The sequence below is a fragment of the Hippoglossus stenolepis genome, chromosome 19 (genome assembly GCF_022539355.2).
Source record: "Hippoglossus stenolepis isolate QCI-W04-F060 chromosome 19, HSTE1.2, whole genome shotgun sequence".
NCBI classification, from domain to species: Eukaryota; Metazoa; Chordata; class Actinopteri; order Pleuronectiformes; family Pleuronectidae; genus Hippoglossus; species Hippoglossus stenolepis.
The window spans coordinates 7,803,211-7,827,383 of record NC_061501.1 but is presented as its reverse complement, the minus strand read 5'-3'; the positions used below and the strand labels follow the sequence as shown (position 1 = coordinate 7,827,383).

Sequence of the window (24,173 nt, the reverse complement as noted above, 5' to 3'; positions counted from 1 at the left end):
CGCTTGCTCATCAGCGCGGTAACAACACCGGGTTGCGGGCAGACCGAGCAGCTCAGGGATAGCTCCTCTTCCGAGATGCCCTGCCATTACCGAGGCTTCACGGTTGACACATATACGTAAACGTCTATGGTTAACGTGACCTCTCGGGATACGGCGCTGAAAGTGCTCCTCACTTCTTCTTTTTTTCACCCTCCGCCTTCCCCTGTCACTCTCTTCTCTTCTCCGTCCATCTTCGTTTTATTTTTTCTCTCATTACATCTTTCCTGTTCCTCTCACTCAGTCTACATGTCAATTCTTGATGTTCTTCCCTCCCTGACTGTCTCTCATTCTCTACGGCCAGAATAAGCTGGATTTCAAGTATCACATTATGCAACTTTTAGTTAGCCTCTTTCTAAGGGTTTATATTATAATATAGTACATTTAGCCTGGAGCAACAAATAGGTCCCTGATTCTCTTTTCCACACCTTAATCGTTGGTTCGGGTGATACCAGGTCTAAATTGATACTTTTAAAACAGTACTGATAAAAGTGCCAGAGCCAATACTTTTTTCTTTTAAAAAAAAGCACAAAACGACAAAAAGATGGCAACGATGATAAAAACTGCTTTTTTAATTAACTTATATATACAAATATAAATAAGTGCAAAACCTAAAAAATATACATAACAAAATCAGCTAACCGGAAGACAACAATTTAACACTAAATAACATCTTCAGCAAAATACTCCGGCTCCAAACCCCTCATCAGTTGTCTCACCGCTGCTGCTGATGTGCTCGGCATTGGGTCACATGAGCAGTCAAACACAGAGCATCCCTCTGCTTTCAAATGCATCTCATAGCCGGGTGCTTCACTCTGTTCGTCATGTTCCTCCCTTTACACGGAATTGTTTTCAAATATTCGCTGCGGAATCCTCTCGCGTGAAAATACAGCTGCACTTTCGTCCATTTGGCTTTAGGCATTTAGTTGTCGTGTTGACTTGAGTCTGAGGTAGCTACTAGCCAACTGCAGGCTAACGTTACGAGCTGACAGAGCCACGTAGAGAGTGGGTTGCCACCAGAGGTAAAGGTGACGTTAACTAGGCACATGCGGTTATCTTTATGTTGTCTGTAAGGAGGGACACTATTTCAGTTCATCGCTTGGGCACCGAAATCTTTGTTGTGATTCACCGGCCATGCATGTGGGAGCTGGTGCTTGATTGGGACCGGATTTCAGGACAGAAAAACTGAGAAAGAGAGAAGGAAAGAAAGTCAGGAGTGACTTCACGGGGGAGCAGGCTACGAGAGGAGAGCTAGAGATGCACCAAGCAGGAGTTGGAGTGATGGTGATGGGAAAAGGGGGACATCTAGAGATCCAGCCATTCCCCAGTCCAAAGACAGCCACCTTCACGCCTCCTCGGACCCACCCAGACCCACCCTCCCCAGAATAAGAGACCACCAATTAGGGCCAGTGGGTCTGCGACCGTCGCTCGGCCTCGCCAAGGCTCCACTAAGCTGCTGCTCAACCAGCGCCCAGGAGATGGATGAGAAGAAAGAGGCGGAGGAGGAGAGGAGCCATAGGTAGGCCTCTGGCTGTCAGCTTCACTTATAGGTAACGCTGCATTCATGGCCCTTAATTATATGTGTGTTGTCAGCACTGGTAGAAACGCCAGCCAGTGAAAATGAGAGAGAGAGAGAGAGTCTAGGTCGCGGGAGAGTGTAGTTAGTGAGATTGCCGAGCGTGGACAAGACAGAGATGACAGGCAGGCTACCCGTTCCGCTACTGCGGCGACTCCTCCGTCCCCATCCCACCCTCCCCTTCTCCGGTGCTATTGTCCCCGGCGTGACTGGGCCAGTCGACTGGGAAGGTGAGGTGGAGGCTCGCCGCTCCATCTCACTGACTAATAACGGGGGCCGTCCGTCTCGGTCGGTTACCTCTTACCTTCAAAACAAAAGAGCTCCAAAAAAAAAGAAATTGATATAATGCATCCCCATTTCATTTTCTGTTCCTCTCTCAGATGATTTGCGAGCACTTAGTCACGGCCACCGCACACATCATCTGGTCGTCTTCAGACAGATCGCGTTGGGTAATATGTGGGATTTTCCCGGTCTGCTCATACTTTATTGCCACTAAAACACGTCAAGGTTATCATTGTTATTGTTTGTCACTCTCTGCCTCATTACATACACTCACCAAGCACTTTGTTGGGGAAAGCCATCCTAATACTGGATTTTCCTTTCTTCTCCAAACAGCCTCTGACTGGAATACACAAGATGATGGAAGAATTCCTGTGAGATTTTGCCTTTGCATTAGAAGATGGGTAAATTGTGGCCATAAACAAGGGGTGAGGAATGTCCAGCTTCAGAGTGGTGTAGTGTTAATTGTCTAAAACTTACCAATTATAACAATCATTGACCATTGATGTATGAATGTCAGAGGCATCTCTCGTTTGTGTTATTTTCTAGCAAAAGGCAACGTGTAAATTCAAAATCAGTTTTGAGGAATTCATTGAAATCCAGTTCTAATCTGTCAACATGGGCGCGGAAGTAAAATGTCAGGGTCAGGGTGTAAACAACACGTTAAGGTAAAGAAATGTAGGTGCAGAATATTGTGTTTTCAAAGAGAAACAAAGCAAACTGTTTTTTCTTGAAATAAAAAATTGTGAAGCCTGTTGTGCACAAAAATCTAGGACAAGGACAAACACGCTTGGATAAAATTAACTCTCTTTGGTGGAGTTTCCTAACAAGCTGCTTTTAAAAGACCACATTCTGACAGAGACAATGCTATGTAGGCCAGTATTGTGGCTGAGAAGCTAAAACTATTTAATAAAGAGAATTTGTGAGGGAGTGCCTTGATGCTGCTGCGTAACTGCTCACACCGCAAAAGTAAAATTGTTCCAAAGTGTCAGTATTTCTTAAAATACCACACTAGAGCTGATCACTGTCGGAGAGTACTCTCCAAACGCAACAACACAGAATCTCTTTACGAGGAATTATGATCCATCCATCTCTCCAGCAGAGATCCAGAGACTTTTAGAATCAAGGTGCTCTGAAGCTGTTCTGACCAATCTTCACGTTATGTTGGTTTTTACTTACTTACTTACTTACTTGTTTATTACTTACTTATTTTGATTCGTCACCCATCTTTAACAAGATGGAGAATAAGTATCTAACAATTCCTTTAATGGTATTTAGACAGTAATACATACAGTTAGTTATCAAGTTAGGTGAGGGTTATATGATATAGGTGATGATGAAAAAGTATTTTTGAAACTTGTTAACATTGCACTGTAAGATGTAAAAAAATATTTCTGCATTGTCTGAAAAAGAGTTTTCTCCCAAGAAAAAGACAAACAGATTAGTGTTTGGAACTGGTTGAGCAAACAGTTTGGCATGTCCTGCCTCAGGTATGTGCTCGGTAAACACCACGAGATCCTATTGGGAGTAATGAGCGTGGCGATTCCACCTCAGAATAAATCTCAGTGCTCAGCCCCCCAGCCCAAACAACAGATCCCCATCGTGGCCTTCAGGGGCTTGGTCTCAAAACAAGTTAGGGCGCACCTGGGACTGCACTCTGTACCCTAACAGCTTATCACATCTACACACACACCATGCCAGGATCGACACTAACAGACATGTAGGAAGATTGTCTTTCCAGAGTAGGTCACTTTATTTCACAAAGTGTTTGTTTATCATCGTTTTTTTTAACGAGGGAGTCAGGTTGGACTGCAGAAGGTGCCCACCAGTATCCATCCATTGGAAAACTACCCTTTTAATTGGACAGTTAGACTCGTCTTAAAGTTTTTTTTTTTTCTTAACAAACCTGGCATTCAGATAACAAACTAGGCGCTAAGTTTCCTCTGCAAAATACTTTTCAATGAATCTTTATAGAATTCAGTTGGCTTTACACTATTCTCAGTTCTTAAAAACCACCGGGAGGGGACAACCTAATATGCTGCAACATGTTACAAGTATGTACTGTACACATTCAAATTGTACTTTAAAATATAATTTTAATCCACTAAAGTGAAACAACGAATTCAACAATGACGACAAATGTAAAATTGGATATGTTCATGGAGAGTTAAGCAATTTATTCGTGTTCATAAACATCGCTATTGCATGTTTCGATTTAAGTTACAGTAAAATCCTCTGTCTAAGTAAACAATAAAACATGTATTATTAATCCATTATCTGTGTAAGCTACGTCTGTCTGTGTGTCCATTTGCAGCCAGTGGTTCACAATACAGTGGCTGACACTGACCCTGATAGAGTCAAATGAAAGTTGTTAGTGCCAGGTCATTACACCACTAAAGTGGGGTGTCACACAGAGGGCGAGAGGGGAGATGACATCAGAGGGCGTCTCTCTTTCACTCTCCCTACACCCACATTTATCTATCAAGCTAGAGTGTATCTATATTATATATAAGCCACAAGTGTCGCTTGAGACTTCACCCTCATTGTGTCCTCTGAGAGAAATCCCTAGCTTTCTGAAAAACAAGGTAATTAAAAGATGTAGCAATGAAGTAGACGTACTCCTGATTATCTTTCACAGGGTTCTTGTGAGCTGAGGTTAGGTTTGACTTAAAATAGACTTTTAACAGCATTTTGATCAGATTCTGTGCTTTGCAGATTCAAGTGAATGAGAGAGTGGTCTCAGACTTTTAGAGCCCCACTGTATATTTATATATTTCTTCAGTCCCTGACCCCACTTTGACTAAAAGGGAAACAGAATATGTTGTCCTTGCTGTACTCAAGCAATACAAATTTTAATATTCAGTGCAAAAACCTCACGGCATCAGATGATACAAGCACCTTTATCCCCTTGAGTGGAGCAGCCGGTGTTAACGTCCTGACCCTCATTTGAAACCATTGGAGAATACATCTTGACTTCTCGATCAGTTTTTCCTTCCTAACTCTACTACCCAAGGGTGGACGACAGTAGGTTAACATCCAGTTTCCACTCTATCTAAAGGAATTGACACTGTTAGTATAAGTAATGTTATCATATAGCTATCCATCCATTATCATTTGAGGGTCGCAGGGAGGGGGGGAAGCAGTCCCAGCTGACATTTGGCGAGCGGCGGGGTTCACCCTGGACCGGTGGTAGGGCCAGTTTATAGCCTCCAATTAACCCAATCCCCAATCTGCATGTTTTCAGACTGTGAAGCCATAGCAGCCCAGCAGACACAGGAAGAGCATGCAAACTGCACATGGAAACATCTCAGCCAAACCTGGATTCGAACCGGGAGCCTTCAGGCTTTGAGGGGACAGTGCTATTAACCATATATCATAATCATAAATAAATGAGAACTTGAAATTAGTAGTGAGGGTTAATGTTTGGGGAACTACAGCTTCCCTTTGCCTTTTAATACTACAGACGATGAATTAGTCTTAATCATATCGTCATTCATCCGATTCGATTTTAAATAATTACTAAACGTGGTATCATTGTAGGCACCAGAATAAACTTTTAGTTAGTTAGTTATCTCTTATTCTCTTCACTTTATCGTTTCTCAACGAGGAATATGGCATAAAATATTTCTAATGTAAAAGATCTCAGTCATTGAAAGCATTTTGATCCATTTTTATTCATGTTCGGTGAAGTTCATTAATACAACTGTCCATACCAGCAACACCAGCGCGTTTGAATTTGAATTCGCTGCTGTGTGCAAAACGTTCAAGTGGAGTCAGCCAAGAGAACTTTGGAATCTTAAAGTCGTGATGCAGAATCAATAAGTCATACTAACTTCAACCTTAATGCAAAGTCAATGATATGGCAACATTCACTCTTTGCTATTATATAACAAATAACTGGCATCAGTGTGTGAAGAGCCTTGGAGTGTTATCAGTTAACAAAATCTCTGAAAATAGAGCAGCAGCATGCTAAGGAGAACAGATTCCCCTGGTTCCCCTCTTGACGTGTTTCTCCCTCTTTTCAGCTCGCTTTTATCGCTGTTGTTAGTCTTTTTTAGTTTGGTAGCCATGTCTGTAAAGCCCTCAGCGTGTTGGCGCTTCAAAGACATCCCAGAATAAATCAAGACCGCTCCAGATTAGAGGTGGCAAATTATTCAGGAACAAGGTCTCCTGGCCGAGAATAGCACGGAGTGGCCAGGGCGACATGTCACAAAGCATTGGGGTTAAAGCAAACGTGCGCACACACAACACACACACACACACACACACACACACAAAACCCTTACTACTGCTGCTACCAACACGGTGACTACATAAGTGTTGTAGGTTATTCATTACACACTTTTCATTCCCACATGGAAGGCAGGGTGGAGGACAGGAATGAGTGACACCGGTCAACAACACCGAACGCAGTTATATTCACATTTCTACAAGCATTACATCTGTTCCCTGATAACCAGCCTCTCCTTATGTAATCAATAAACCAACGCAGTTTCAGCGACTCGATTACCGGCTGCCTAACTGCGGCTGACTTGAGCGGATGTGGGAATAGCAGCCCCAATAACGCAGCCGAGGCAGGGGGAAGCTCACAGGGAGTATCCATTTAGCAGTGACCAGCCTCGGCCTGCAATGATTCCCCCGTAATAGGCTTTGGGCCCGGCTCCCACCGGAGAGTTTGGTTGACAATCTGACAAAGTTATCTCAAGATAAATGGTTTACGGGTCGGAGGTGGTGGGAGGGAAGGAGAGAGAGGGAGACTTGACTTCTCTGTCGGTGATGTTTTGATGGAGGATGTGTATAGCCGCCAGCGCCAACACTGGCAGGTACCCCCCAGGTAGATGGGAAGATTGTCTTTGGCTGTATCTGCAAACAGGGTACTGCTGTGTGTGTGTGTGTGTGTGTGTGCGCGTGTGTGTCTACTGGTAAATCTGATAGTTTTATTAAGAGGGAGATTTGCAAAGACAGAACATCGCACATGTGATGCACCACCAGCAAGCAGAGGTTACAAGTTCACCGCTTTAGTTGGACGATGTAGATCGGCGTAAACAAGCGAGCGTTCTCTATCAGCCAATCAAAAGCCATTCAAGTAATAACCGGGCCTGTCGCTCACTGTCGCACACACAGGAGAACACAGACACACTCATGCACAAATGCAGAAACACAAGTACACACACATACAAGCACAAAAGTTCTCTCTTCACACACACACGCACGCACACACACACACACACACACACACACACCATACAGGAGAGCACCTATCACCAAGCCAGGCCTCTTTTTACCCTTTAATTCCCCAGATAAACAGACTTTTCTCTGATCCTGTCACTGTGCCTTATCTGCAACGCCGGTCACCGGCCTGCTACTGTGGAGCAAATTAGGCCCCAAATGTCAGAATTGTTACACTTTATTAAGTTAATTAGAGGCTGAGTGTACACTGGGGCTGGGACAGCATGACAAACACAGACAGAGTGACAGACACTGTGTATATACATACTGTATGTATACAGTTTTTATGTATACATATACAGTATGTATACATACAGGATATATAGATAGCTCACCATCATTATAGACTGACTTTTATATCTTTACTTGTATCGTTTGGCCTCAAGATTACATTTAACCAGCTGGAGAACTCAGTACATGAATCCAGTGAGTGAGGATGTAAATACATGTAATTTTTTAATAAATTTAAATTTAAATTGGCCTCATTTCCTCCATTGTTTTGTGTCAAGCAAACCTCACTGCCAAATAAAAAAATACAGCTAACTATTTTATTTTTACTTTTGTCATATTTTTTTATTTTCGTTTGACCTTACTAGAATCCAAAAAGTATAAAGTGGTAACACATCTAATTGCCACAAAACTGTGTTTGTACATTTGAAATGCAAGCACTCATAATATTTCACCAAATATGGAAATCCTGCAAGTTTTATGTGCTATATGGGATATGCATGAACATAACCTACTTTATGTATTCCTTCTGTTCATCTTGGGAAAGGAACATGTGAAGTAGATTATCCTAAACAGTGACATCACTTTCTGTATCTTTGTTAGGCCTCTTATGAACATTGGAGATCTCAGAGGGTCATGAAGTCAAGTATTAAGGTGGTAAAATATTGCCAAGTATCCATCACTCCATCCATTCGTCTATGCTGGTGTGGTGTGTTTATTTATTTACTTTTATTTTATTGTATTTCAGCTCATCACAAGGGCTGGTGTCTATCCAAAGAGAATATTTGAGTTGAGGTAACACGATCTTAAAATGATTTGCAAAGACACAAGCAGGAAGGGAACTGAGCATTTACACCACATTCCTCATTTCAGCTCCTCCCAGAATCAAACAGCTGCAGTCGTAGTGTCACGCTCTTGGTGTGACAGGAACCAAAATGGAGCCTTTAGCTTGCTTCCTTCTCAACCTGCTCGCTGCTCTTAAAAATCTCTATTTTCCAAACCCCTCCACCATCCCGACACTTGAAAGCAAACCGCTGATCAATGCTTCGCAGACTGTACTAATCAATTTGGAGTGAACAGAGAGACGTGGGTCTAATGGCTGGTCCTAACTGAACGGGCCTTCTCATATGAGAGCAGTTGTTCATTACAGGGCTATTTCATGGTGTTCATCACTTTGCAGGCTTCTGTCTTTCATTCAGCGGAGCGTTGGATGGAGGAATGGCCCCGGGATATATTGTCTGCTCAGAGCTTGAATGTTGTCATGCTAGTTCCCAGTGATTTGCCTCGTGCGATTCAACACTTTGAAAAATGGGAAATGTGTTTCGCGTACTTGGGAGAGAAGGGCTGAATGTGATATCAGTGTAACCCAGTGCAGGATGTTAAGAAAAGTCTGTGGGAGAATAGAGTTCTGTTGCATTTCAATCGGAATCTGAGAGCGATGTTTTAGTACTTATGGTGGCTTTAATGTTTTATTACAATCAGCATTACATCAAGGTTTGAGCATGCTTTTTAATGTTTTCCCAGCGCCCAGGCAGAACAATACTCAACTCATATGGCACAGAAGCAGTTTTCTATGGTTCACATGCAGTGCAGCGAGTGCTTTGTTATGGAGTACGTATGTTCAACAGCCTTGTTACTCCAAAGAAGCCGAAAGCAATAAGTCGTGGACAGATTCTCGACTGTTGCTCTGAGTTGAATTATTTACCCTACATTCCAACAATATGTAAAGTAACCAAAGCATCTCATTCAAAATCTGCCTGCAACACAGCTCAGTGGTTCTCTCCATACTAAACAGAGACCTCTGGGCACGACAGCAGCCATACATTATTTCTACCACACACACACACACACACACACACACACACACACACACACGGCTCAAACATCCACACCACAGCGCACATATCTCCACATATAACCTCTGATGTATTATTTCTCTAGCCTTCAGTGCGAGAGTCACAGGTGAGTCCCGGGCGCTTTCATCATAGCCCGGCTGTCCGGCTGGCTGGCTGCAGTCTCATCTGTCCCTTGGTTGAAATTGCCAATAAAGAGGGTCTCATATAGATCACCCCCGATGGGGGCTGCCGACCTGTCATGCAGACCATGATTCCTGGCTCTCAGAGTGGGGAAGAGGGACAAATAACCCTCTGAATCTCCCTATATCTATCTCTCTGCCCCCCCCCCTTCACGTTACTGTCCGTCTTCTTTCACACACACACACACACACACACACACACACACACACACACACACACACACACACACACACACACACACACACGCACACACACGCACACACACACACTTGCCCCTTCTACCCCTCTCCAGCAGGCCATAAAGTGCCACATGAAAGGGATATAGTGGACACAGTCGTAGGGGAGACAAGTGGCGGCCTGAGCTTTCACTTTCCCACTCCAGCGGTAGTGAATCAAACTAATGGGTTAAAGACATGAAGACGGATGAGCAGGGAGGATTAGGAGCTGGCTAGAGTTTTCCCAGACGTGTTCTCGTGTGCCTGCGATTCTTGGAGCATTTCTGCAATCAAAAAGGTCGGAGTTTTGAAAACGACAAGGAAAAAATCTTTAATGTGTTCCAGAACAAAGTATATTCACAAAACAGGCCAGTGCAAGGTGCTGAACACCACATCTGATTCCGATATTGTTGGAAATTATACTAAACTACTCTATGTGCAGAACATGCATATTCTCTTACCAACTTTAAGTCTTCAAACTTTTACATAAAATAATTTTCTATATTAAATTATAATATTTGTATAAGTTGGTAAAAGAAAGTGCTTGATTCCTTTCTTAAAAAACTTATAAAACATATTAGTTAAATAATTTTTCAAGATACACATTCACTTCTCCTAAATGTTCCCTATGATTCCATCTCTTTTTTATAATCACTTTTTTATCTCAGTTAAAAAGTTCATGTTTCACCAGGCATCCCTGCACAACTGTGCAGAGAATGGGATTTTTCAAAGACCCACAGTGCACCCTGCTGGTGAGCGACAAAACAGCAGATCTGTGTGCAGCCCACAGCCAGAGTTTTGCATGTTTGTGTGTGTGTGTGTGTGTGCGTGTGTGTGTTTGTGCATGCTTTTAACCTCACATGAGCAGCTTGAGTTCAAACCTCCAACAACATGGGAGTCTCCCTCATCAACCTCCCGGCCACAGCACGACGGCTTCCTCCAAGATTTTGCCTGAATCACGGAGGAGAGATGTAGAAAAAAGAAAAGTGAGACGGAGGGAGATGGAGAGAAACCTGCAAGGCCAGTGGGCAACTTCAATAAAAAGACAATCTGACTTTTCAGAAGCTATAATAATCAAGATCCTCCCACCGAGGTTGTTTGTCTGAGGGGGACACGGATGACTACGGGTAAGGAGGAGGAAATTCAGAGCGGTAATTAATAGTCCTAAGTGACTGCTGCTGGATGGGAGGCAGGGACAGGGTTTGTTGTGAGCTGGTACCGTGTCCCCCAGCATGTCCCACAGCCTTGTGGCTTGGCATGTAAGCAGAGGAGGAGGAAATGGAGAAAACTGCCTTTATTACTCATTCGTTTGTCTCCGGGGCCTCTCCTGATCAGACCCAACCACCCTCTCTTTCCCAACAAGCACACACACACATACACACACGAGCGTGCCTTCCAATGCTAATCACGTGTATAAATGTTAAGGGAAAGACATGAAGTACCACGATGTCAGTGTCATCCCTCCACCCCTGTCACTGGCTCATCCAACCCTGCCACCACCCCCCCCTGCCTGTAAAGAAATTTGAACATACACTAATTTGCATGTGTGTGTTTGTGTGTTGTGGAGTGTAGTTCTTAGCCCTCGGCTGCCTGTTTCTGCGCGGAGCGGCAGGGTGGTTCCTATAATCCCATCACCATTGTCGTCGTGGAGGCCCAAAGGCCCCACCTGGAGGTCCGACATTTCTGGCATCCTCTGACTCCCCACTACTGCGAGAGCCAGCATCTGCAGAGCCAAAAGACACACTGTGCAGGACTGACACTACTCATACACTATACTCGCTGCAAGTGACTCACTGTGTCGTGGCTCTGGCTTGGAAATGAATGTGTCTGAGTCTTTTTTTCACCCCAAGATTTAAAAACAGAAGCAGTAAAACTAGATCGATTAGTTGATCAATAGAAAATGAATCACATTTTTTCTTCATAATTTAATTTGCAGATTTGCTGTTTTTTCTTTAGTTTATATGTTATAATAAATTGATATATTTTGGTAGTAATATAAGAAACTTATAGACACCCCCTTGAGATTTGTGGAATTTTTGCTGTTATTTTAGTGGTTTCTTTTTCAGTTTTTGACATTTTGTTGAGCAAAATGTTGGATACTGTAGAGATTATTTTCTGGCATAATTTAAACTAGAAAATAAATAAAACAAAAACATGTAAATTCATTTCCTAGAAATTGCTATTTTGACGATTTGGTTGACTTTTTTCACTTTGGTCATTTTACAATCAAGAAGAATTGTGTGAATCTCCACAAAATGTAATGTTTTATGGCCATTTTTTCAACTTTAACTAAATCTATTCTTTCACTGTCTTTCAATAACAACACTGCATTATACCAATTTTTTTCTATTTGACAATGTGGTGTTTCTTTCCCTGTACGTTTCTTCGAAATCCCACCTCTTTGGATGAGATCTAATCAAAAATGAAACCCTGACGGGAGCCAAAGGTACAGACAGCACACGTCTACAGTACATCTGTCTGTCGTCATCTCACAACTCCCAGCGTCCTCCCAAACTGTCACCCAGCCGCCTGCCCACCCCCCACCCCTCCTCTCCACGCTCACCCTACGCTGGGGATCCGACCTAGCACCAATATGCAATTTCACCAATCTGTGCTGACAGCGTTCATGTCGACTGCTCACAACCGATCCTTCCCCATCTCCCTCTGCGAGCATCTGTGTGGTTAGAATACAGCCCTCCGTCAGCTCTCACAGGTCATGAAAGGTAGCGGAGAAGACAGGCGGGGCTGTGACCCTGCAGCCCAGCTAGACAAATCAGTGTAACAGCATATTGTAAGCTACAGACTAGGCAGAGGAGGATATATGTACCAGGACTGAGGCTGTGTTTATGGCTGTGCCTGCCTTGGGAAGCCCCACGGCACTATCGGTGACCCCCACTGTAGATTTCCTTACTAATGTGACCCCAGATTGTGTATCACAATCGGCATGAGAAAACTCCCACAGGCTACAGTTAGTCCTGGGCACTGGGGATCGTTGTCTTCAGCCCGCCTGAGTACAGACAGGATGTGGCAGCTTGGAGGCATTTAGTTAAAGGAGACACACTTTATCGCTGCGAGCGTGCATTTATGGAGGGCCGACTGGGGTAAAAGTGTATGACGTGCTGGAGCCTATAAACAAAAAGCAAAAAAAAAAAAAATTGAAGGTTAGATGAAAAAAAAAAGCAGAGAATTAGCTTTACCTTGTTTCGTGGCATCTAATCATTTGTGATAGTCTGTGCACTCATTCTTATAATTAATTTGTTTTCTGGGACAGATTTCTCTCAACAAAGTGGGTTTAAAAATATCATCTGTTCTATTATATTAAGTGCATGCGTCGAAAGGGATGATGTGGATGTGCAAGGGAATGAGCGTCAATGGAAGCAGTTCACATGAAGCAGAAGTGCTGCCCCTATGAGAATCCAGAGGCCTTAGATATTCAATATTGAATTTCAGATATTATAATGTCCTATTCTGTGGGGCTTGATATTCACATATGACTTGTTGTGTGAAATGTGATGCTTTGTTAAAGTGCATGTCCCAGTGTGGCTCTGAGTATGACAGCACTGGAAAGGCTTTGGGTATAATCTGGAACACCATGGGGCCGTGGAGCATTTCGGTGACGACTTGGTAAAACACTTTTCTGTGGCTTTCTCATGATTGCAAGCTGAGTGAGAACAGTGAAGGTCTGTAGTCTTTGGCCGAGGGTCAGTATTTTCTTCTACCCTTAAGGATGAAAATGATTTATTCCAACTAAGCAGATTTTCAATTTGTTTTCACTTCATACTGTTGATTTAATCAACCCCAGCGCCGTGATCAGCTCCAATGCTGACATATGTTTACTTTGCTTGAGTGTTTTCATTTCATGCTACTTTGCTCTTCTATTGCAGAGACATTTCAGGGGCAAATATTGTGTTTTTTACTCTTGTCCATTCATTTTACAGTTATTTAGCTGATCGAGATTTTTGAAAACATAAACAAACACTTGGTAAAACAGTTAAATTGATCAAAAATGTAAATAAAGATGTTAAGTATTCACAAGTCAATGCACCAGTAATCAGGCTGTTATGCCATGTCACCCAAACAGGAACTAGGTTGGCAAAATAGTAGCATGCTTTATATATATATTCTTACAATATAAAGCATGCCACTATATTTGTTAAAGTACATATCACAGTATGACAGCACTGTAAAAGCTTTGGGTATAATCTGGAACACCATAGGGCAGAAGAGCATTTCAGTGACGACTTGGTAAAATACTTTTCTGTGGCTTTCTCATGATTGCAAGCTGAGTGAGAACAGTGAAGGTTTGTAGTCTTTGGCCGAGGGTCCGTTTTTTCTTTAACCCTTAAGGATGAAAATGATTTCTTCCAACTAAGCAGATTTTCAATTTGTTTTCACTTCATACTGTTCATTTAATGATCGATATATAAATATATTGATTGATTCACATGATATAATATTGTTGCACCTGCACAGTACGTAGTAAAAACTAATACAAAACTGACCACAATATATAAAATAATTCATATTTATTATTTCACCTGAGGGAATACCATACACTGTATATAAAGATGGACGACATGACTGCTCCTGAAAAGTGAAGACAAAGCATCTTGATCACCCCCTGGTGGTTGGCTACAGTACAGGTCATAAAACCACCCCCCTCCATGTTAGTGGATAGGGCATGGACCAAACAAAAAAGTCAAAGTACACATAGTAAATACATTTTTCTCAGAGATGATTTGTCATTAAATTTAGTTTTGGTCACACTGAGGTTTGTTCAAGTTTTGATTTTTCCGCTAAATTTGGTTTCAATTTGTTATTTGATGCAATAAAAACAGGGTAAAATGTTATGATTGACAGCTGAGACTGACTCCCAATTGGTGGAGTGTGTGTATCGCGGCTCCATCCCCCGATCACTACTAAACAGACTCCAGCTCCAAATGCACAAGATGGCAGGGTTTGTATTTGGAATATTTGGTCTTCATTTCTGGATAATGGGAGACATGCCCTCCATCTTTGTATACAGTCTTTGGTGGGAATGTACGTAGACTTTCTACTTTTGTGTGCTTTTAATAAAGTCACATTTTGAATGCATGATTTATAGTTTTAATAACTTATATTATGGTTCTGCCTCTTTCACTCAAGTAAAGGATTTGTCTCTCAAAATTGGAAGTGTAAGCAAAAGAAAGTTTGTGGTGTCGTTCTCTCTGGTGTCACACATACACAAACGAGTACATACCAACACACACACATATAGTAGTTAACAAGCTCAGTTTTGACTGACAGGTGACATGTCGTTATGGGGAAATTGTGCATGCACAGAATAAATCCAAACAGACACAACACACACAATTTCAGACACTGCGGTGCAATGCAGGCTTGTGTATGTGGATCCTAATAAATTAGGCATTTAGTTATGTGGGTAAACATACTGTCAAATCAGTCTCACAGATAATGACACCACAAATTAATTTTGATCTGTATTTATTATTTATCATTATCATTAGATTTACCATCAATAAAAGAGAAAATTAAACTACAGACGGTGTTTCTTTTATATCTACAATTTTTTTGAAAATGAACTAAGACTCCTTGTGGAAAGGCAATCAAATAAAGTGTGAAAAGTAATAGTACAATATATCATTTCAAAATGTTTAATCTATTAGTTGTCAACCTATATTTCATGTTATTTTATAATATTTTATTTTAGCTTCTACACTGATGCAATGTGATGACTTACGTTCTATGTTTTCATTGGTTAAGTCATCAGTCAGTCAGTCAGTCTCACACACACACACACACGCACACACACGCACACTCACACACACACTCACACACACAAACAAACGATTGGTTAGAGTTAGGGGACAGTCTCACGATGAGCCAATCAGAGGCAGAGTAGGGCTGGGTCTTCCTCCACCTCTGTCAGGCTAAACATGGCGCTACGGGAGCTGTCGTCGCTGGAGAAATATTTAGGGCTGAAGAAGCCGAACAAGTACAGCACTCAGGGGGACAAAAAGGTGACATGGCGGCTCGTTGTTGTAGCTTCCGCTGTTAGCTTTTGAACGTTGTTGTATTTAACAGGAAGCTTTGGGAGCTGCTGTAACATGACACGGTGGCTAGCTTGGGAATGCTAACAGGCTAGCCATGTGTGTGTTGAAAACAGAGGCAGTTGTGTTGTCATAGCTACCTCGTGTTCACACTTTGTACCCGGGGGTTTCATTCATCAGCTGAGGAGACGTTCAGACTAAATACAGGAAGCTGGACCCAATGGAAGCCGAAGTATCTTTAGTTAGCACAATGGAAGTAGCTCTGTGTTCTGCGCATGCTCCAACACAGGAGTGAGGGGTGGAGCCAGCTGTCTGTCGTATTGATTGACTGATCTTAATGGGAAAATATTGGACACAATTATTCCTGCATCCCAATAATGGGCGATCTCACCTGGATGTTAACACAGGCGATCGCATTTAATTCGATCCATTGGAGTGAATTGATAATAATCACTCTGCTTATGAGCCAGTTTTATTAATTAATGTTTAAAGTTACCAACCGAGAAAGCTGGTTTTTCAGGATGTTTAAGATTATTTAAAGACTTGTGGTGGCGTCGAGCACAAAAGTTGTTCAATGTCCTGCCTACGTCTTTCAGATTGGCTGATTCTGTGGAAAACATACCCAGGTTGAAATGCTTTTTCTCCCTGATCCACGGTGGCAACATATAAGTAGACAGAACATATAAGTACGCAACATAATAAGTACTCAAAGCATAGTACACAGTACGACATTGTATGCTGTCATAAGGCACATGGTGGATAGGATGAGAAATTAAACAGGCATTCAGGTGATTCATGTACTGGGTCTGTCTATGCAATTTACTGGACTCTGTATTGTTATTTTTATTGTGTGTGTTGTCTGTGTATGGTTTAACTGTTTTTAACATCGTTGGCCTTCTTAAGAACTTTGTGACTCTTGTCTCTGAAAAGTACTTTACAAATAAACTTCACTTATTTACAATATCTGATGTCAGATATGTTTATGTAAATGTCTACTTGTGTTTGAACTTCAATGAAATAGAATCAAACTCACTTTTTTCATCCCCTTTCTCTCTGCCCTCTCTCTCTCCGTCTCACCTCTCCCTCCAGGTCCCTGTGTTACAGAATAACAATGGTCCTCCGCTCGTGGGGCTGGTGACAATCGCCTGTCACCTGGTGAAAGAGGCCAATCGCTCAGAGCTGCTCGGCGACTCTGCAGAGAGCAGGGCCGTAGTGCAGCAGTGGCTGGAGTACAGAGTCACCAGGCTGGTCAACTGCACGAAGGAGGATGCCAAGACCATCCTGAAGGTATGAAGGAAATCTTTTTGTCGTGTTGCTTCTGTGGACTTGAATTTATCTTTACGTATGATTGTCTCAGATATTAAAGTAGTTAATTCAATGCTTGCTCCGAATTGAACTTCTCAGCATTTCACTTTCTCACACATTCCCCGTTTCTCTGTCCACCAGCCAAACCACCATGTGTGTGTGTATGTGTATCTGTTGGTCTTGTTAAGGCACCAGCGACAGGAGTACACACTGATATGTTGCCTTTCAGTGACATGGCCCCACAAGACAGAGAAAAATGTTTTAATATGCCTGACGCCAGTCAGCATGAAATGGATCATCAGCCATTGGTCTGTTGGATGCTAGGCGCCTCTTGGCACAGTTCTGTCAGCATGAAGTGCGTGTGTGTATTTGTGTGTCAGCATAACACACTGTTGTGGCATGGGTGAGGAGCCATGCTGTGCAGCAGCATGTTATCTGGACAGGCCTCTTAAATATTTTAATGGTGCCACTTACAGAAGGAAGTCGCCCTGAGCAGCTCAGCTCTGGTGCCCGTCGGCGCCCCGTCCTGTCCTGCTGCTTTAGCTCCATCCTTCTTTCAAGCACACCAGTCATCTCCCATTAAATTATCCAGAGACAGAAACTGTCAGCTGCATGAGTCCTTAAACTTTCTCACCCCAGGATGAGAATAAGAAATTCACAGTTTTTCAAGTTTAGACGTGTTTCAAGAGTAAACATCTTGTCACTCACGTACTGCGACTTGTAAGCAAGCCCCAGCCTCTCTGGCCTTGAACCCAAAGTCAGCTGAATGTTGGAGGAAGTCATTCCGCCTTAAACCAATTAGGCTGGTAAAGACTATAGGGTGTCTTCCTGCTGTATGGGACAATGAATGTTCTTGGGTTGATGCCAATTTGTGAAACATATTAAATTCCTTTTAAGGCATCCCAACCTTCATGAATTTTGGAATCTAATTGCTGTGTCTTGTCTCTTTTGAAAGAAATATATGCACCATCACTATGAAACATGGCAGTCAGTTTTCCATTGAACAAGTTCAAATGAATTTGTCATGACACACAATTTGTTCAAATATTTTCAAACCATCCCCCTGCGCATATTAAGTCAGACAAAGTTGACGCCGCTCCACTCGTCTGTGGTGCCTCCTCTGCTGCTGCTAACAGCTGAGCCCACAGATTTGTTAAAAGGGAGTTGCATGATACAAGGATGATAAACGGCTTCGCCTCGTGTCGTTACTAAACCATCTACAGTGTAGAACCCAAAATATTTCCACAAGCCACTTCTCGGATGCTCTGGTGTCATGATTGTGTGTCTGGACGACTTTGCTTGCTAGCATCGTCCATTTTTGGAGCAAAGACAATGTAACATTCCTGACTTGCTTTACTTATTGGTCAAGCTCAAAGGAAGCGCCCTCTGCTGGATCAGGAGACACACTACTTTAGATGGTCTGAGGCACTTTGAGACCCAATATTTCAAATTCAAACGGGTCTTCAGAGACCGAATGCAAACCTTTCCCCACGTTTGAATGAATGTTCGAATTTTTAATATAAAGCCCCACTATGAAAGATAGAAACCATAATTTCCAGATCAGAGTTCAAAGCAATAAAATAAAAAGTAAACTTGTGTAATGTCTCAGGAGTGTCATAATAGCAGACAACTATCAATCAGTACATGAGAAAGAATTGGGCACAAAACATGCAATGTACTGCAGTTGTAATATAAGTTGCAGTAGTGTTCATTGTGAGTGAGATTTCTGTGCAGGGCAAAATTCCCAGAAGAGTTCTTGTACTTTTTTAATATTTCATACATTTCTGAGAGTAACTCTGCCGCAAACTTTGCCAACATTATTTAATGTGAATGTCCAATGATAAGAGTGCAGATGTGAGGCGGGGGCAGGTGGAGGAGAACCCAGGTTTGGATCTCCTTGCGCTGGGTGGGGGTGGCAGCGGAGCGACCTCTCCTCTGATGCTTGACTAGGCTTCAGCTCCATGGCTGTAGGCTAAGAAAAGCAAGGATCTGATTGTGGATGGGGAGGAAGTCTGCAGTCTTCATGCCTTGTTTGGCATCACCCACTCTTGCCGCACAATAACCCGATTTGCCCCCGAGATGTTCTGTGTGCGTGGAGTGTTTCCTTCGCACAATGTACAAGTGCTAAAGATGGTCCCGTCCCCTGGGACCAGCACTTCCACACACGACTCTGAACACACAGACATCCGACCGAAACACACACACACGCATCAAGCTGTCCAAGTTTAGGACAGCTTCACTGGATGTGTAAGCGAGAGTTGTCGCTGAGTAAACAAAGAGGCTTTCTTGTACGCATCTGCACCAAGTTGCCAGTCATGGGGAGAGAAGCTACAGCCCCTCAGGTTACATTTCATTCCTTTTCACATAGCACAGCACACAGACACATGCAAGCTTGGATCTAGGGCAGTCCGCTAAAAGTCGATTAGTCGATGCATCAGTTGAGAAAACCCGGACTCGACTCATGTTTGTGAGTCAACTTGCTTTTTGGTGCCTCACAATATACAGAGCAATTCAGGGGCAACGAAGTGTCAGGTTGTTATCTATATATATACACACTGAGTCCTGTCTTAAAATGGCTGAAACCACAAAACTGAAGCTATTTTTAGACATGAACACAGACCCAGACTTTTTTAGAGTTTGACTTTAAGAACACAGCAGAAGATTGTCTGGATTACAGGTGTTTACAACAACAGGAAAATGTCCATAACCCTCGGCGTGGGTCCTCATCGGCAACAGCCCCAAATCTCATTGTCTTTCCTAGTTGACGTCTTCGTCTGTTCTCTACATTCTGGCACCTCTTTCTCATCCTTAAATATTTGTGTTCTCCCAGTTTCATGCCTGTCGTGCGTTAGAAAGATCATCAAAACATTTACTTGTTTGTTATGAATTTCCTGGTCATTTTCACCCTTCAGTGTGGTAGGACTTTATAGCTCTCACCAAGAACAGTTACTTTTTCTTACTGTGCTGACATCTCTAACTTCCCATCACAAATGATAAACAGTCATATTTGAGTTTGAAGTGAAAACATGAGGACGTAGAACTCTCATTACATGTGCAGGCGGATGAAGTATGTATATTTCCTTGAAGGAAATTCAGAAAAGTTTAGCAGTATTCTAACTATTGACCTTATTCTAATCCAAGCTAATCTGCCTGTACCTTGTGTTTATCTCTTCTCCAGGAGCTGAACCTCTACCTGCAGGACAAAGCTTACCTGGCTGAAAACCAGTTCACCTTAGCTGATATTCTCATGTACTATGGAATCCAACCACTCATAGTAAGTAACCTTTTCTCTCACTGATTTCATTCTCATGTGTACGATTCAGATTTCTGAGTTGTTATTATCAGTTAATCTGCGATCTGTCACTGATACATCTGAGTATCCAGATGGGTCTGTGGCACTGTGGTGTATTTAAAACATGTCCTTTTCAATTGAGTCAGGCCACTGTAAAAAGTTTCTCGTTTTGGCCTCTGTACCACCTTTTTGGTTTTATTCCTTTTTGTTTGTTTTTTCTATGCACGTTCATTTTCTTCTCTTTTTTCCCTTTTCATTTCTATTTTATTTCAATTCTTGCTTCCTCTTAATTGCTGTTAATTTTCCATAAGTGGTTATTGCCATTGGTCTATTTGATGCACTTTTTTTACATACAGGTTTACAACAGTTTCTGTTGAAAGGAAAAAATCAATAAACATATTGGATTAAAAAACATCCTCCAACTGATACAACTCAGTGAAAATAAATCTAGAGCTGGTCAGGGGTCTGGACTGGTTAGATTTTTCAGATTCAGATGGTGTTACTCATTAATCCTTATCACCAGGGTAGATTAAATATTTTTGCAAATACTAATGAAGGACAAATGTAATGAACAATATAAAAACCTGCAGAAATTTCCCAAAGAGCTGCAGGGTTTTATATTCGGGGATAAATCGAATTGATTAGTTGTGTCTCTGTTGCTTTCACACCACCATTTACCGAGAAGTCAACCCTTCATACATCCATTCCCTCCTATCTGTGCTCACTTCAGTCAAACCACAACTTTAATAAGCAATTTGTCACAGTGCGTAACACACAATTGGACCAGTCACATGGCCAAAGGGCATGGAGAGCAAGTTGGAAATAAACACACGTATTATAATCACGTTCTCACTTCTCTTCAAAGAAATAAAGTGATGTGGCACAAAGTGATGTCTTTAGCCTGATACCAGGGACAAGTAAGTTTGTTATGCCTTCCAGGATTAAAAGAAGAAAAGAAGTGAGTTCAGAAATGGGAGCGACAGAATGAGATGGAGGGAGGGAGACATCACATGTTGAGAGATGTCAGAGGTTGTGGCGGAGATGGAAGATCGCCCCCCCGCCACCAGGCAGAGGAGCGTCACTTTGGTTAGCGATCAGTGTGCTTTTAACCTCGGGGACAAGGGGTCAGCGAGCCCAGCCCTCAACCGCAGCCACTCCCGATGTTCAATTCATGGAAAACAACACGACACAAACATTAAACCTGACTGATGGGAGGATGGTTTCAGGCTGGACTGTTGTCTGTGTCTGGAGTTTACATGTTACTGATAATTACATCGTGAATAAACACACGTTTAATGCAATTTCCAAGGACGTCTTGATGCTGTTGGGGTCGGATACTGTTTGAATTTGATCGATTGCAATTCAGCTTATAGATTCTAGTTTGTATAGAACAGATTGGTTCAAGTCAAATGTGTTGATTTCAACAATCGCATTCACACAACATATTTTATTATTACTAATATTTACCAGATTAAAATTTATGATCCACATATATACATTAAAAGAAAATATATATATATATATACATATATATATAAGGTAAAGAGCAATCTAGAGCAGTTATTAACGAAACATTTGTCGTTACTTGTCAAGAACATCACACACTCTTGCCACTATGAACAAGTAAACTTTTTTTACCCGTCTAAATAAGTAAATGTAAACTGGATTATTCCCTAAAACTGATTCATTTCAAGTAGAAAATAATGCTCTTGAAAATGTTTAAAGAAAAAAAAAAAGCTTGTTATATTATAATAAGAAATAAATCCACAGAGAGAGAGAGAGAATGTCAAAGTCATTGATCCAGATGTGAATTGAGCCTGGACAGATGTGCAGTATCTGTACTTTATGTTACACTGGGACAGAAGCAGGATGTGAAAACTCAGTTTTAAGGCAGACTGATGTTAATCTAAATGTTTGGTCGGATTTAAGATGTTGTCAGGGGGGAAGTCCAGAATCTGCCTAGCCTGGATTTAAAATCACCTAATGTAGGAAGTAGAGGGCAGCATAGTTCATTTGCTCCAATTCTTTCTGCTTCTTTCTCAGCCCTAGTTCTGTTTACATCCATGAATTAACTACATCATCCACAAAGGCAACATTTAAACACTGCATCCTCACTAAGGTTCATGTTCAGTGGCTAATCAGTCTCCTATCTCTTAGGTGGACTTGGCCATCCAGGAGAAGGAGCAGTACGTGAACCTGACGCGGTGGTTCGACCACATGCAGCACTACCCCGGCGTCCGGCGCCACCTCCGTCCAGTAGTCGTGCTCAGAAACAGAATTTACACCGGCAGGCACCACTGAGACCCGATCAGACCCCGTTCAGTACGACTCATCACAACTCTTCTGTCTCCTGGACCAGATCTTCACGAATTATGTTAAAATATCCCAGAGTTTATCACATCTCATCTTTTTTCTTTGGATTGCGATTCCTGCCTTTATGTTTCTTTTCTAGTTCTTCTGTTCTTTCAAAACATGTTTAATCAGGAAAGATCTAAAACTGAATCAACAGTTCAGTGTTTGAGGTACAAAAACTCTATGAAGGGAATTCTTCCTAATAAAAATAGAGTTCAATTCATATTCTATAAAAATGTTCGTGTTTTTAATAACGTTTGAAGAGTTAGTCAGTGGAAACAACAAGGCCTTTTTATTTCGCTTTAATCACACTAACATTATTTATAAGAAATTTTATGTCTTAAACCGTATTCAGTATTGTGGGACAATTTTGGTGAAACATAGGGAAACCTACTGTTGTGTATTTGTTGCAAGGCTGTGCAGGTCATGGTGAAGGGAAGAATAAATGATGCGAGCTTGTTAAAAAGGTGTTTCTATTTATATAATGTGGCTAAATAGGGAACGTTGTGAGCATGTGATAAGGAGAATCAATGGGATGTTACTTGACTGGTTTTGTATATTGTGTTTTAAGGGAATACGTCTTATTTCATACCAGATCAATGCATTTCCTCTCAGCAATTTGTTCAAATAAATGTGGCTGCTGGTTCAGTACCGCGCAACAACCACAGTACCTGCAGCGTCTACAATTTTCTGCCCCAAAGAACCGAGTGTCTCAGCTTTCATCCCCTAACAGGACTGTGTCTGTCACATCCGACTCCCAGCCACTTCACTGGACACTTTAGTTTTTATGTGAGTGTGTGTGTGTGTGTGTGTGTGTGTTCCTGATTACATCCCGCTCCCCGTTCCACTTTCTCACCAGTTGTGTGGGCAGCAGTGAGCAGTTGAGAGCGTCAGCCGCGGAGTCAGAGATCAGAGTGAGGCTCCAATCAGTCCCACTACCACCACTGTTGATGCTGCAGGCCAGAGAGAGGGCAGCGGGCTTACCAGCTGCCACACAGATCCAGCCAGCCAAGGCCAGAACGCGGGCCCCTGGGCGACAGTCAGCCACTGTGTGTCATTTCAACCCTTTGCGCTCCCACGGGGATACTGGAGAGAGGAGAGAGAGAGGGAGGGAGGGAGGGAGGCCGCAGAGAGAGAGAGAAAAAAAGAGCACCCAGAGGCACAGGGATCTTTTTGTGACATGTGAACAATGACCTGAGCCTCCGAAAGCCTTACTGTTGCCGACTGGATATTTGCTATTCGAATCGTTAACAGGCCAAGTCGTGGCTGTGGAGGGAGAACCTGTCAATTGACATCACGGAGGTCGTGTTAGGATAATGAGTCGTGATTAGAGGAATAAGTTATTTATGACCAATTGCCAAATGCTCTTGCAGCCATATCAAACCATTTTCTCTTTGCATCAATGCTCCTGTGTTTCGTTACCGTCTACCTCTTTTCAAATGCTCCCACTTCAGCCATGTTTTTCATTTCCTCCACGTGAAGACGCTCAACAAATCTGTGTCCGCAGTGATTCATGATCTGATGTATGAAGCTCCTCCTGCACCAATAAATCAAAAGGCATCTGCATCTCCCTGA

At 42.3% G+C, this 24,173-nt stretch overlaps 1 protein-coding gene and 1 long non-coding RNA gene across 2 annotated transcripts in view; one reads left to right on the top strand and one right to left on the bottom strand.

The window, feature by feature from the left end:
• Window positions 1-15,933, bottom strand: part of LOC118098568 — a 20,187-nt gene extending 4,254 nt beyond the window's left edge. Inside the window, exons 1-2 of the long non-coding RNA XR_004694180.1 lie at window positions 15,790-15,933; window positions 10,460-10,550 (exon numbers count right to left, since the gene is read on the bottom strand). This is a non-coding gene — a long non-coding RNA (uncharacterized LOC118098568). The remainder of the gene's footprint in view (window positions 1-10,459; window positions 10,551-15,789) is intronic.
• eef1e1 (eukaryotic translation elongation factor 1 epsilon 1) lies at window positions 15,471-24,173 on the top strand. The gene is made up of 4 exons (XM_035142536.2): window positions 15,471-15,619; window positions 16,739-16,936; window positions 20,133-20,228; window positions 22,404-24,173. The coding sequence occupies exons 1-4, from the start codon at window positions 15,536-15,538 to the stop codon at window positions 22,545-22,547; spliced, it is 522 nt and encodes a 173-aa protein (XP_034998427.1). The 5' UTR covers window positions 15,471-15,535; the 3' UTR covers window positions 22,548-24,173.